The sequence below is a fragment of the Triturus cristatus genome, chromosome 12 (genome assembly GCF_964204655.1).
Source record: "Triturus cristatus chromosome 12, aTriCri1.1, whole genome shotgun sequence".
In the NCBI taxonomy this organism is placed as follows: Eukaryota; Metazoa; Chordata; class Amphibia; order Caudata; family Salamandridae; genus Triturus; species Triturus cristatus.
Genome location: NC_140595.1, coordinates 737,951,380 through 737,967,421, shown reverse-complemented (window position 1 = coordinate 737,967,421; position 16,042 = coordinate 737,951,380). Strand labels below are relative to the sequence as shown.

Genomic DNA, 16,042 nt, shown 5'->3' with positions numbered 1-16,042 from the left:
CCCACAGAGGAAAAACTCTTACCAAGTTCCCCAAGCACCATCAACCTTCAATTCAGATAAATCTTGATGAAGATTTGTAATATTCTTAATATATTCCTCAAGATTATTACTGTTGTCAGGGATATAAGTACAATATTGTTGTATTTTGAACATATTGCAGACTCCACCCTCTATAGCCAATAATACATCAAGGGCAAGTCGATTTTGTAAAACCATAGATCTAATTGCAACCATTTCAGTATCAACCATTAAAAAACCAGCGGCATTATCTGTTGATAAACGATCAACTACTGTGGACAATTTTCAAATTTTGTTTGAATTCAGAATAACTCTAACTGAAGGTATCAATGCTCCAAAAACTTCCCCTATTATTTCTGAAAAACTCGCTCTTTTATCATGTATTAGTCCATTCTTTATTTCATTGATTCTATGATTCTTATCCAGAAGATATACCTTGGGAAATACTATTGCTAGATAACAACACCCATACCAACCTAGTAGACATTCTTACCACACACATAATAAATTCACAGAAAGACAGGATCAGTTCCTCCTATTATCCCCCATCCTCCATCCTCCCGTTATCAGAAAGGTATGATCACATTCACTAGAACCAATGGTATAAGTATTATAATCAGTCTTTTGTCTAAGCAAACAAAGCTTCCCACTATAATACCAGTCTAGGGTCATGGCAGCGTAAGTCTCGCCATTCTTGTAATCTCCTTCTCTGAAAGCCTATGGAGGTACATGAGACTTTTGCTCAGCAACTTTTCTCTGAAACTCTTGTCTTCTATCTTCAACCATGTTAATGAATTCTTTTTCTTCAAATCATAATCTACAAGTTAGATTATTTCTATGTGCATATACTGTATCTATTGTTTGTGTAGAATGAAAAAATTCTCCCATGTATTCCGCATTTCTAGCACTATTTATTTTATTCATATTCTTTCTGATAGGAATTACTGAAAATACTAAATCGATATTAAAGGGAAATTATTGGAGACTTCCACTCTGGTAGAATAAACTTGTTAAGAGACTGCAAGACATACCATATGTTAAAGATAGGTGATGGTCTGTCACCCCCTCAGAGAGAGACAACGGTAATTGCATACACACATAACAATCTCTTGCATCCATTACATCAACATACTCCTACAATAACTTGGTAAAGACATTTAACGAAAAATCATTAATTGATTTATCATGATGATAGATACTGTCATCTTTTATCTTTTCTATTTTAGTATGTGAATATTCCTCTAAACCTTTAGTATCTACTTTTTCACTCATCACACCATTAGTGTTATTCTTGTCATTAGTTACCATTAAAACAGGCCCAATGACAATTAGTATTAACCATACCATCATTAGTATAAATATACTAAATAAGCAAGCATTAATACATTTACTTTTAAAACTACGATTCTGAAGTCCAGTTTCTACAGAATTTGCCATTTCTAGTTTAAATTTATACCAGTTCAAAAACTTAAAGAAAAACCTAAGAAAAAATTCAAAAATCTAACTTAGAATGACAAATATCTAAAAATCTAATCTATAAAAATATCTATCCCAAAAATATCTATCCAAAGTAGTGTATCCCCCTCACACTTAATAGCTTTTCTTCATTACCCCCTATTTTTCTTTTTTTTTTATATAACTACTTCTTCTTCAAATCTTTTGAATGATTCAGAATAATTTTCTCAAAACTTGTTGCACCTTACTTTTCAAAGTTCTTTTAAGGTAGTTCGAAATTGTCTCCTCTACTTTGCTCTGTACCAGTGTTTTCTTTGATCTGATCTGTGTTTTCAATTTCTTCCAACACCATATATGTCCATTCTGGTGCTATGTATTTCTTATTTGGAATCCTCACTTTTTATGTCTTACGAACTGGTTCTTCTTCAGACTCACTTTGCTCAATCTGATCTGAAACTTCGATTATTGTGTCAGGTGATCTTTGTTTCAGAGTGTATTTCAGTCTTTTTACTACTTCTGGCCACACATCACTTTTTCTTGCTTTCTTATATTGCACATCTTCCGTTGCTTCGTTGGCAAGTTCTTTTATTCAGTCCTTTTTAGGTCGAGCCTAGCCAGCGCATGCGCTGTCTCTCCAAGACATTCTGTAATTAGTATATCTAGTGAAACTCGACCTATTGTGCTTGCATTGGTTCCTTCGCTTGTCTGTTAAATTTCCTGTGTGTTGACAGGTCAATATGTCTGTTAGTTCCTCCTTTTTTTTGGGGGGGGAACGCCTTTACAGCACCGCCTAACTACTGTAAACATGCTATTAGTGGGAATAAGTCTTTGTGTTGGAACTCTTTTGTTTAGTTTTGTGCTTAATTGTTTTGCTCATGGCAGTCGGGTTGGGCCGGGCAATCTTCCACAGTCTCCCCAGGCTGTTATAAAAATTAACCGCAGGCCTCACGGGCGCGATCGTGGCAGCTGCAGGCAGGCTGTCTGATCCCATATCCTGCCACTACCACGGCCCCTCCAGTCTTGTTTACTTAGTTTATGCCATTGCGCTTTCGGAATGGACGCTGCGCTTTGTTTTTTAAAATATGCTCCCTTCTAACTTCACGGCCAACCGCAGCTGTTTCATCGCAGTGGATGGGATCCACGAAAGGGATGGGCGTGTGCGGTATCATCAGCAGCTCTCCTGTGGCCTGGTAAGGGCATATTATACCAGGCTTATGGCGTAGCTACATCCGCCTTTATGGAGCTTAATGTGTAACAAAAAGCTTGCCGGTGCCCTTTTCGAGCGGCACTTCAGCAGTATTAATGAAAATATTTTGTTTTGTTAGTTTGCTTAACGGAGAGCCCAAAAAAGTGCAAATAGGGAGGGAAATTTGTTTACACTCTAAAACGTCTGACGTAGTGGTTTGTGTTCAATCAATTTCACAGTGCTTAATTTGTAACAAAGAAATTGATGGTGCTTTTATTAGGCAATAGCATTAATCAATATAATTTTTGTGTTATCCTGTTTTATAGAGAGCATGCAAAACGTATAGAATGGGAGGGGATGCTGTTTAAAGGCCAAAACTGCTGAGATAAAAGTTTTGGAATTTTGTTTCACTCAACTTGAGTTGTGACCTACAGTTGGTTTCAAAACTTTAGCATCCTGCTATTTGTTGCATTGCATCTCATAGATGGTGCCGGCTAAAAGATTACAATCTTCACTACAGGGCTTATTTACGCTTAATTAGGTTGGCCATGTTTCCTTTTGCGAGTGTTGGAAACATGCTAATGTTTCACACTGCTGCAGACTTTTAGTCTCCCTTTTTTCCCCAGAAGGATTTGTTAAAACATTTCAATATATTAACACACTTGCAGAAACACGGGGAGAGGATGTAGCCTTACGGCTAGAGCAGTCGACCTCAAAACTGGGGAACCAGGTTTAAGTCTCGGCAACAACGCTTTAAATCCTGTGATTCTGTGCAAATCACTTAATCTCCCCGTGCCTAACAAAAATGAATGTGTCCATCTGTAACGAAACTGGTGCTCATGCAAAGGTCTCTGATACCTGATATCTTCGGGTCTTCTGACGTAGTGGTGTGCGTTCAATCAATTTCAGTGCTTAATTTGTACCAAATAAAGTGACAGTGCTTTTATCAGGTGTATGGTGTAGCTGCAGCCACCCTCATGGTGCTTAATTTGTAACCAAAATATTGTCGGTGCTCTTATGGAGCTACACCTCAGCAGCATTAAAGAACATGTTTCTTTTGTTAGGCTGCTTAACAAACAGCAAAAGGTATGTGCAAATATGGAGGGGTAGTTGTTTGAAGTATAAAACTTCTGACAGAGGGGTTTGCGTCCAATGAATTTCAAGGTGCCAATTTTCAAGTGCTTAATTTGTAACCAATAAAGTGACATTATTTTTATTAGACAATAGCATTAATCAATATAAGTTTTGGGTTATTCAGTTTGACAGAGAGCAGGAAAAAAGTATGCAGTGGGAGGGGATGTTGTTTAATACAAACTAAATTGTAGCGTAGCTACAGCTGCCTTTATGGAGCTTAATGTGTAACAGAAACCTTGCCGGTGCTCTTATCGAGCGGCACTTCAGCAGTATTAACGAACATTATTTTTTGTTTACCTGCTTAACAGGGAGTCTAAAAAAGTGCAAATACGCAGGGCAAGTAGTTTACACTCTAAAACTACTGACGTAGTGGTTTGCGTTCAAACAATTTCACAGTGCTTAATTTGTAACAAATAAAATGTTGGGCCGGGCAATCTTCTGCAGTCTCCCGTGGCTTTTATAAAAATTTGCCGTGGGCATCACGGGCGCTATCGCAGCTTCTGCAGGCAGACTGTCTGATCCCATGTCCTGCCGCTGCCACAGCCCCTCCAGTCTCGTTTACTTAGCTTATGTCATTGCTCTTTCCAAATGGACACTGCCCTTTGTTTTTTTAAATATGCTCCCCCCCCACTTGACTGCCGGCTGCAGCTGTTTTATCGCAGTGGATGGGACCCTCTTCTGACGTAGTGATTTGCGTTCGATCAATTTAACAGTGCTTAATTTGTAACAAATAAAGGGACAGTGCTTTTATTAGGTGATAGCATTAATCAATATAATTTTTGTGTTATCCTGTTTATAGAGAGCATTAAAAACTTATAGAATGGAAGGGGATGCTGTTTAAAGGCAACAACTGCTTAGATAAAAGTTTTGGAACTTTAACTCAACTTCAGTTGTGACCTACAGTTGATTTAGTAACTTTAGCATCCTACTGTTCGCCGCGGGCCTCACAGGCTCGATCGCAGCTGCTGCAGGCAGGCTGTCTGATCCCATGTCCTGCCGCTGCCACGGCCCCTCCAGTCTCGTTTACTTAGTTCATGCCATTGTGCTTTCCAAATAGACGCTGCTCTTTGTTTTTTTAAATATGGTCCCTCCCCACTTCACGGCCGGCTGCAGCTGTTTTATCGCAGTGGATGGGACCCACTTCTAACGTAGTGGTTTGCATTCAATCAATTTCACAGTTCTTAATTTTTAACAAATAAAACAATGTTGCTTTTATTAGGCGATTAGCATTAATCAATATATATATATTTTTTAGTTATTTTTTAGTCCTCATTTGCCTTGCTTACACCCTTTGTCTTTCTATCGATGCCAGCCTTGGGTTATCTGACCTCATTCGCTATGACAAGGGAAAATAAGGTCTAGGCTCCCAGGATAGTGACCATGCTACCTTTTAACGAGAGCTCCTCTTTCTATCCAACATAGACCCTTCCCCATATCCTTCTGCCTGCGCAGCAAAGACTATACACAGCAGAGGCAGAGAAAAGGCTTAATCATTGGACCGTTTCCTCTAAACATGTAGTTACCCTAGACAAAAGGGAGTCCAAAATTTATATCCTCTTTTCCCCTGATCCGAAATGTCCAAATTAGCAGTATAACTCATAGATTTTAACAAATCCTCCAAAGTTGGAGGTGTCAGAGATACCCACAGTTTACATATCTCCTTACGCGCTAAAAGCATAGCATAGAAAACTAATTTTGCATTGTCTTTAGTAATAAATCTTTGGCATTGCAATACTCCAAAAATAACCGAAACAGCGCTTACCTTAATCTGCAGGTTTAGGGAGCTAGCCAGACATTTACTTACTGCCTCCCAGAAAAACTGTAACTCTGGACAGTAGAAAAACATATGTAAGTCATCGGCACTCTGACTGCTGCATTTTGGACATACCACCGTTCTTCCTGACCCAAATTTAGAAAGCCTTCATGGAGTCCAGTATGCCCTATGTACAGTAAAAAAAATATTCCTCCTGAGATATGCAGGTTTAACTGTTTTATAAAGTGTAGTCATAGATACTTGCCATTGGTCTTCCAGCTCGGTCTCTGGCAAGCATCTTCCCCACAGATCCGCCGGCAAGGTAAATACACCATCCTCCATCTGCAGGATCATCCAATACCATAGATTTCTTTTTTAACCGCAGTAGTGGAGAAAAGTTTTTCCTCTAGCTCATTTGGTTCTCCTAACTTTTCCCCCATAGTCTGAAACTAACTTTGAACCTGAAGGTATTTAGACCTTGAAGGCCTTGGGACCACCGCCTGCTCGCACCAGTTCCACGGCACCAGCTGACCATCCAACAGCAAGTGCTTCCATCTAAGAATGCCTGCTTTTTTCAAGGGTAAAGCCAGTGAGTCTTTTGTCCATTCTGGAGAACTTGGGGCATCCCAGATTGGGGCCCAATGACTAAAATATGGTATATTTAAAACCTTTCTGATTTTAAACCATGTTTTCACCATCTCCCTCAGAATCTTCAAACTAATCTTCCTAAAGTATTTAGAATCTGCGAATTTAAACATAAAGCCAACTCCTGCTCCCTTCTCCTTAATAAGCATCACTCTAAACATCCTACCTATTTCTGAATCTAAGGGGATATCCAATAGCATTCTACCGTTTTTTAGAGAAAAGGCCCAAGAGTAAAGTCTAAAATCTGGAAGAGCTAAACCACCCTTCAGCAGCCTCCTTCTTAGTTTGCGCCAGGAGATTCGCGGCCCTTTTGATGCCCACATAAACAAACTTATATCATGAGGGGATAGAGTCAAACAAAAAGGTTAATTTCAGAAGCAAGATCATTTTTACTAAATTCACTCTGCCAAACAGAGTTAGAGGAAGATGCATCCAACCCTGAATATTAGCACAAATCTCTTTTCTAACCCGGTCAAAGTTAACTTTAGTAAGGTCGGCAATATTTTGTGTAATCCTTACCCCCAGATATCTCATTTCACTTTTAACAGCAATCCCCGTCTCCCCCATGTTCCAACTCATCACTTCTGTCTTTTCTTTGTTAATATCATAACCTGACACTTTGCCAAACTGAGTTGTTAATTTCATTACGACCTTCATGGTTTTTGCAAGGTTCGTAGTAAAAATTAAAATGTCGTCAGCGTACAGCCCAACCTTCTTTGTCCAGCCGTTAAACTCAAAAGGCAAAATATTATAACTCCTAATTTTTCTAGCCAATGGCTCGATATAAAGATCAAACAGTAACGGTGAGAGGGGGCACCCTTGCCTGGTACCTCTCATGATTTTTACTGGAGAGGTCAATATCCCATTAACTAACACTCTGGCTTCCGGAGCGGCGTAGATACTATTTAAAGCTCTATGGAAGTTAGGACCTAGATTAAAATGTTTAACCACCTTCTGCAAATAGGTCCAGTTGACTCGGTCGAACGCTTTAGCTGCGTCTAACGCTATCACTGCCAGGGGGAGGCCATAGGCAGTTGCCATGTCTATAGAGCCAATCAATGAGTATGTCAACTCTTTCAGCGCCCTTCCTCTTATGAACCCTGTTGTAATTTCATTCTCCTTTTTCCGTTTTTGGTCTTCATTCACCATCTGAAACATATAACCATTCAGCCTTCCTGCCATAACCTTTGCAAACACCTTATAATCTGCATTTAGCAGAGAAATGGGCCTATATGAGTCCACTTTTTGGGGGGGATTTCCCAGGTTTTGGAATTAAGGTTATAATAGCTTCCTTCCAAGAATCAGGAAAGGCAGTGTCTGTCTGAAATATCGTGTTAAAAAGTTGTCTACAAATAGGAATTATGGTCCCAGCCAGAACTTTGTAAACCTCAAGAGGGAGGCCATCCGGCCCTGGAGCCTTCCCACGCTTCTCCCCCCTTATTACCTCTTCAAGTTCTTCCGAAGTAATCTCATCATCTAGGGCTTCCATTGCCTCATCAGGAAGAGGCTCTAAGTACTCTAGCCAAGGCGACACAACCTCCTCATTTATAACCAGATGTTCTTTATATACACTCCTAAGCGACTAACAAAAGCTGAACTAATCCCTTGGCTATCACTCAACACTTCCCCTGAATCTTCACAAGTGATCTCTTTTATATGGTTTCTAACCCGATCACTCTTCGCCTTCCATGCTAGTAATTTACTGCAACCTTCGCCATATTCGTAATGTGCCAACTGGCTGGCCTCCCACTTTTTTCTGACACGATCACTTATAACTCCTGACAGCTCTGCCTTTAGCTTCGAGATTTCGGCCAGCAACCTCTCGTCTTCCTCCAGTCCACCTAGATTATTCAAAGCCCCCTCTAACTTCTGGATCCATTCTTCTAGTCCCAATACTTTTCCATGGTAAGCTCGCCTTTTATTTGCTGCTAGAGTGCCCAGTCTTCCCCTTAAATAAGCTTTATAAGCATCCCAGACCATCCCAACCTTGGCTGAACCTAGATTACTTAAAAAAATTCTGCAGTCTCGACTCTTAACCTCTCAATAACCTCCTCTTCCAATAAAATAGTGCGATCAAGCATCCAACTAGAACTTATACTCCTCTCTCCTAACCTCAAGTGAAGGAAAATGGCTGAATGATCCGACAGGTGTACACCAATATGTTTAACTTCAACTACCACATCTTTAAGTACCCTGTCAATCAAAAAGTAATCAATACAAGATTTATGTTTATACTTATTATTGTAGTAAGTAAAACCAAGTTGCGACCCTGCCATGCGCCTCCATATATCACAAAGACCGCACTGGGCCATCAACATCCGAACTCTATTCGACATTTTAGGATTACAGGCCGCTCTACTATGCTGGGATCTGTCTATTTTATGGTCTAAGACAGTATTAAAATATCCTGCCATTATAATCTGATCTAGGAAACCTAAAATCTCATTTACCAGCTCATCTAATGGACCTATTTCATCCTGATTCGGACTGTAATACCCTACCAATGTAAAGTTTTGACCAAAAATATTTAACTTTGCTACCAGCCACTTTCCTGCAATATTAGAGACACTTCTTTCTACTGAAATATTTGTCCCTTGCTTAACCAATAAAGCTACCCCCTTCGTAACCAATGTCTGCTTCATGTAGACAGCATGTGCAATCCACCTCTGCGATTTAACGAACTCCCTGATTTCTTCTTCTGTGAAATGTGTCTCTAACAGGATAATAACTTGCGTTGGACATTCTTTTAAATACAACATTATCCTATCTCTCCTACTCTTTACCCGAAGCCCATTTACGTTCCAGGTTAAAAAATGTATCTCATTGGCCCTATTTCTAGACATCCCTTAAAAAAAGAAAAAATTAAGAAAAGGCTAGCATTGCTGATTGATTTGGTGTATAAAGCAAGACATTTGAGGTAATTTGTTTCCCCTTTATGCTCCCCAACCTGTGCTCCCCCCAAACTACATCCCCACCCTTGGAAAACCCTAACCAACTTCCCATGGCCAGTAAAGCCATATGGGAGAACCCCAAGGTGTGCAAATGGGTTCTAATGTAGTACATGCAAATATATACAAAGTGGAGCAATTTAAGCGGGATCTTCTTACTAGACCTCGGATTGGAGCTCCTCTGTAAATTTGTCAACCTCCTCCACAAATCAGAAAGAATGCATTTTATTGTTTAACATCACCTTAAGCAAAGCTGAAAACTTCAGTAGAACTGAAGCCCCCAGCTTTCTCAAGGGCTCCATTTTTTTTATCCAACTCCCATTGCATGTTACATGTTGCTATTGAGAGGTCTGATCTCATTTCAATTTTTACCACATCTAGATCAAGCGATTTATTCTTCAGGGCCGTGGCCAGGATCTTTTCTTTTAAGGAGTACAAAAGGAAATTAACTAGAATTCTCCTTGGTGTAGACCTGTTTGCATTTAACCTAAATGGGTCTCTGTGAATCCTTTGGATATCTCTAGCTATTTCCTCTTCCGATTCCTCCAGCTGAAGCTCCTTTTTGAACAATTGTACCACAAAACTCTTGATATCACTACCTTCCTTACCCTCAGGAAGTCTTTGGATTTTTAAGTTGTTTCTCCTTTGAAAATTCTCCAACCTCTCCACCCTTTTGTCCTGATCTCTCCCCCTTGCTTTCAGATTTTCTATCTCATTTCTGTTTACTTGCACCGTTGCCTTAAGGTCACTCACTTCTGCTTCTAAAGCTAGAGTCCTTCCACTTAGGTCATCTATCTTTTTCTCCAAAACTTCGCAAGCAAACTTTATTTCTCTCTGGTTCAGCTCTGCAACTTTAAATCTATTACGAATCTCGAGCATGAGAGAGGCAATCAAACTACTAATTGGAGGATCTCCATTCTCAGAATGGACAGCAACAAATCCCTTCTCATTCTGCACAAACTTTACTGGTCCCCAGATAGTTGTTCGGGTTGGCTCGCTTTACTGTTTCGAGATCCACCCTGTAAATCATGGGGCGACTGAACCAAAAAAAACGTACCAGTATCTACAGAAACTTCCCCATCCGGAGATTCCCCCGACCCCCCCGACTCTGAGGTCAGCACCTGAAAATGATTCGGGCTCAAATGCTCTGTCCATTCTATTGAATTTGGACTTCATCTGTGAGTCCATCTCCTGCTGGTTGTTGTTTTTGAGTGGGGTGGCATTCCATTTCTGCCATATTAGGGTTGCCCCTTAACACTAAGGTTTTTGGTACTGTTTTAAAGTAAGACCTTAAAGAAGGGGTCACTTTGATCTTATACTCCGTACTATCTCCTTTTACATTTTTTTTCCCGACCTCTAACCTCTTTACTCAATAATCCTCCCCTAGGTTTTACTTCTTTTACTTCTCTCTTGTACAGCCTCCGCTCTTTGGCACATTTAACAGAGTTCTCCTGTGGCTCGGGAACTTCCAACCTACTCCTGTTTTCCCCACCTGCACTTCTCAGCACATATCGAGAGATAGCAATAGGTTTTAGACCAGTCGCATTGCCTCTTCCTCCGCTTTCTGTGCCTACTTTATTAGATGCCTGACGTTTTTCCTTAACCTTTATTTTCACAACTGGAGCCTCTGCAGGTTCATGCGGTTGCGCCTCCGTTATGCCAGAAAAAGGGGGCTCACTGTCCTCCACCCCCTCTTGCCTCTCCGCACTTTTACCAACCCCCCTCCACTCCCCCAAAAGAAAACCCTTGCCACTGCCCGGCGCCCTCTACGGAGCTCCAGAGCCGCTCTCTGCCACGTCTGTTCTGCCGTGATTGCTTCAGCTCCTGCTCCTGCCGTGGAGACCCAAGAGACACTTCTGCCATAGTCCCCCGCCTAGCCGCCTTATGTAACTGCAGAATTCTTGCTTTCACTCTATGCTGCCATAAGCACGGTAAAGGCTCACCCGGAAAAGAACTCTCAGATTACTGCCGCGTTGATATCAATCTCGTTCCGGCCACTAAAAATTCCAGCTCCCGCTCTCCTCTCGAGCAGTAAAATGAAAAAATCACCCGGTCTCAGACAACTTGACTCTCTGCTTAACCGCGCATCGGTAGCGTTCTCATCCAGACCGCGGTGCAGTTTCAGCTTCCCGCTGTCGCTCTCCTCTCCGGACACAATAGAATTTTAAATGTGGCCCCAAACTGAGTTACTCACGGCTTTCCATTAGACTCCCTTCATGTTCGCGAACCACAATACCCGCTCTGCTCTACGCTGCTCTCCTCTCCAAACGCCCGCAGCACACCTCTCAGTTTACCCGCGACCTGCCGCTAGCCGGCCGCCATGTTTTCCGTCGTCACCAGTACTGACAAACAAATCAATATAATTTTTGTGTTATCCTGTTTAATAGAGAGCATGAAAAACGTATAGAATGGGAGGGAATGCTGTTTAAAGGCCAAAACTGCTGAGATAAAACTTTTGGAACTTTGTTTAATTCAACTTCTGTTGTGACCTACAGTTGGTTTCGTAACTTTAGCATCCTGCTGTTCGTTGCTTTGCATCTCACAGATGGTGCCAACTAAAAGATTACAATCTTCACTACAGGGCTTATTTACGCTTAATTAGGTTGGCCTGGTTTCCTTTCGCTAGTGTTGGAAACATGCTAATGTTTCACACTGCTGCAGACATTTAGTTTCCCTTTTTTTTCCCAGAAGGATTGTTAATACATTTCAATATATTAACATACTCCCAGAAACACGGGGAGAGGATGTAGCCTTACGGCTAGAGCGGTCGACTTCGAAGCTGGGGATCCATGTTCAAGTCTCGGCAACAACGCTCAACATCCTGTGATTCTGTGCAAATTAATTAATCTCCCCGTGCCTAACAAAAATGAATGTGTCCATCTGTAACGAAACTGGTGCTCATGTAAAGCGCTCTGATACCTGATATCTTCAGGTCTTCTGACATAGTGGTTTGCATTCAATCAATTTCACAGTGCTTAATTTGTAACAAATAAAGTGATGGTGCTTTTATCAGGTGTATTGCATAGCTGCAGCCGCCTTCATGGTGCTTAATTTGTAACCAAAATATTGCCAGTGCTCTTATGGAGCGACACCTCAGCAGCATTAAAGAACATGTGTTTTTTTTGTTAGGCTGCTTAACAAACAGCAAAAAATATGTGCAAATAGGGAGGGGTAGTTGTTTAAAGTATAAATCTTCTTACAGAGTGGTTTGCGTCCAATTATTTTCACAGTGCCAATTTCCCAGTGATTAATTTGCAACCAATAAAGTGAAGGTATTTTTAACTGGTTCATTATAAGTCCACAAGTGGAAAACTTGGCTGATGAATTAATCAAACATTTCCCAGTCACATTTGAAATGATTTACATCAGTGTATTCATTGTACAAGAAATTTTTAAAGATTACAAACAATGTACATATGTTGCAGAAAACAACATTTTCATTCCATTTGATTAAAGCACAAACTTAAAAATGTTATAATAAAGTACATATCGATGTATATCTGGTAGAATTTAAAAAATATTTCATTGAAACAGAAAAAAAATTCTTTTAATAACTTTTTTAGAGGTACTTCATAAACAAACATCTATAAGTGCAAAGTGCACCGATTATAAAAAAATTACCCGGATAAAGTCTGTTAGAATAATAGATTATCATTTAACAATATGCTTACTCAATACTCTTTAGTATCACCTTGTCTCTTCTTATAACATCCTATGAGGGAAATTGCACACCTAAACAGGCAGAAGCTCTCTCAAAGCTCAGTGCACACCAAGGCAGGTGTAGGCTCTCAACGCTCAGTGCACACCTAGGCACATGAAACCTCTCTCACCACTCTATGCACACCTAGGCAGGCGGAAGCTATCAAATCGCTCAGTGCACACCTATGCAGGCGGAGGCACTCTCGCTGCTCAGTGCACACCTAGGCACACAAAGACTCTCACGCCACTCAATGCACACCTAAACAGGCAAAAACTCTCTCCATGCTTACTGAACACCTACCCAAGCGAAAGCTCTCACCGCACACCTATACAGGCGGATACTCTCGCCACTAAATAAACACCTATGCAGGCGGAAGCTTTCTCAACGCTCAGTGCACACCTAGCCAAGCAATCGCTGTGTCAATGCTCACTAAACACCTATGCAAACGGATGCTCTCTCAACACTCAGTGCACACCTGCACTGTAATACAAGGTTTTTTTTGTTAGAAACAACACAAACCCGGTCCTGAAGATGATCCTAAGTCACTGGATCGAAACGTTGTCGACCTGTCAGTGCACTTGATGGCGCTTACCTCATGTGGTTCAAAAGAAACTGTTTTCTAATTGTCTAAAAAGATTGTGAATTATTGATTTGAACCACAATATTCACTGTACATACTTTCACTTTTTTCACCTTGCGCCGTTCCTTGCTGATATCACATTGTCACTTGCGTCGCCACCTGTTGTGTCACAAACACAATTGAGCACCAAGTACAATTCGGGTTGTTCACTCAAATTTGCTTTGCCCGCAGTGCTGTTACAACTGTAAATTTTCTTTTTCCTTTTTCATATCTGAATTTGTTTCAAAATATAAGATGCCATGTGCACATTCTTTACAAAAACCTACAGAGAGTCTCCTTTTCTTTCATGTAATGTCTTGTACATGCTTGCCTAACTGTCCTGCCTAATGATACCAGTTGAGAAATGGTTGCTTGTTTCACAGATGTTTCTATTAAACATGACTACATGTACACTTTGTTCATGAAGGCTGTTTATGTTACCGCTATGTCAACTCTGGTGTTTTCGTATCATTGTTGCGATACCTCGACGTCTGTCAGTGACAGGTTGTAGTCTATAGTAATACTTTATAAAGTAAATAAAGTTGAAAGAAATATCCAGTTGGCAAGGAATGGAAGAGTGGGAGAAAGTAAAGATGAGATGAGAAGGTAGTCATGCATAGAAGTCTCATTCCAACAAATAACGCCAGTGGGCACAGCCCACAGACTTCACTTGTGTGTTCAGGCCTCTGGGGGCTCTGGGTGTTTCTGATGAGCTGTCGCAATCTCTTTGATGCAGCCATCCTGCAGTCATATTCCCCCTCTCTTCTCCTCATTCAGTCCCCATTGTCTCCTGCGTTCTATACTTTCCAGTCCCTTTTTCTCCCCTTTTTGCCCTCTGATCCTCTTCCTTTGTGCCCCCCGTCTGCCTCATTGTCAGCTTGTTTACTCCTGGACAGTTTTTCTCCTTTCCTTCCGATCTCTCCCTGTTTGGTTCTATACTAGCGCCCCTTTTGTTGACAGGATATTTTTATACTCTTTTTCCCTAAACTCTCTGAGGTCTTGACCCTATACCAAATACAATCTGTTTTTATTCATTCATTGTAATGATATGTTTATCTCTCTCTTTCTCTCTCCATCTCCCAGGAAGCGTTTGGATTTACTCCATTTATGCCCCAAATTATACAGACCCCAGTGCTGCAAACTACTGCTACACGGTGCCGTACCTCTATGCCTTCTGGACTACGACGTTGGTCTACATTTTTATGGCACTGTCCCTCACCATGGCATGCTGTGTGCCTCTCTGCTCCTGTTGTTCCGAGGACCTCTTGGAAGTCTCCGTGTAGAAAGATAGCGCTGCGCTCAACTCCTGATCAACTTTTCAGTAAACTTGCTATTGTTGGATGTCAGATCCGGTGACATCATCTAACAAGCATTTGCATTGCAATAGGTCTTGCTTTTTCGATAGTTTGAGCTATTGGCATTGTAAAGGACAATGCCTTTTATTTATGTGTTGTTTTTAAAACCAATAAATAAAAGGCATTGTCATGTACAATGCCAATAGCTTAAACTCTCGCAAATGCAAGATCTATTGCATTGCAAATGCGTTTGGCGCTCGTGCTACAAAGATTTTGTTTTTTAAATGTTCTGAGAGAGCGTGACCTGCCTGCAACAGTAGGCAGGACAAAGCTATTTGAGAAAGTACTCCGGGGCTGTAATTAAAGCCTACTGAGTAACAATACACGTAACAGGGGGTGTCCTCATGGGAGGTTACAAAATGAGACAAGGCAGTACTAAGGAGGGACTACTAAGCCTATTGACCAATGAAAAGCCACAGTTTACAATGACACAAGCCAATAAAAAGTATGGGGGGAAAGTGGGTGGAGCTTCAAGTCCAATACCTGAATACGTAAAAGACGTTTCCTTACATTCTCTGATGCCTCATCATCCTCGGGTACCTCAAGCGAAAGCGAGGGATCTTCTACCAACAGAAACAACCAACAAAGACCATTTTACCAGCCGGCACCTTTTTTAGACACAGGAAACATCCGACCACGAGGCAGGTCACGAGCCAGCAGATGGTACAACCACCAATCCAATCAATACCAAGGGGAGATCACGACTCGGAGGAATGTATACCGTTGGTAGTTGAAGACACGGATTGCATATACAATTTATCCGATTACAATCTAACCGTACATGAAATTAAAGTACTACAAAAAGGGTTATCATTTATCCCCACTGTGAGACCAGATCTCAATCAAACCAAAATGGAAATAGTACAACTATTCTGTAAAATGCGACTCAAAATATTTTTTCAGGAAAATGAAGATACATCATCTCGAAATTTTTCAGGCTTAAAAAACCCTTCGACATTTTTTCCAAGTGCATCAAATATGCCAATTGAACTCTTGACATTCGAAAAAAATGTACTAAGAGATTTGAGTGAATTAGAAAAAAAGAAAGCATTCACTAAATGGAACCTCACAAAAGACGAAAAAAATGCACTAGAACATCTATCACTCAACAAGAGCCTTATAATAAAGCCGGCCGATAAGGGAGGAGGACAACTAGCAGACAACAGATACTATCGGAAGACCAGTGAAGATTGGAACAAAAAAAATAAAGAGAAACTACTGCCCATCAT

The 16,042-nt window shown here is 40.8% G+C and overlaps 1 protein-coding gene across 1 annotated transcript in view; it reads left to right on the top strand.

Moving 5' to 3' along the window:
- LOC146782630 (transmembrane protein 272-like) overlaps window positions 1-15,181 on the top strand; it is a 182,621-nt gene extending 167,440 nt beyond the window's left edge. The window contains exon 5 of the mRNA XM_085637257.1: window positions 14,542-15,181. Coding sequence (XP_085493383.1) covers window positions 14,542-14,741 — 200 coding nt within the window. The 3' untranslated portion in view covers window positions 14,742-15,181. The remainder of the gene's footprint in view (window positions 1-14,541) is intronic.
- The last annotated feature ends 861 nt before the right edge of the window (window positions 15,182-16,042 follow it).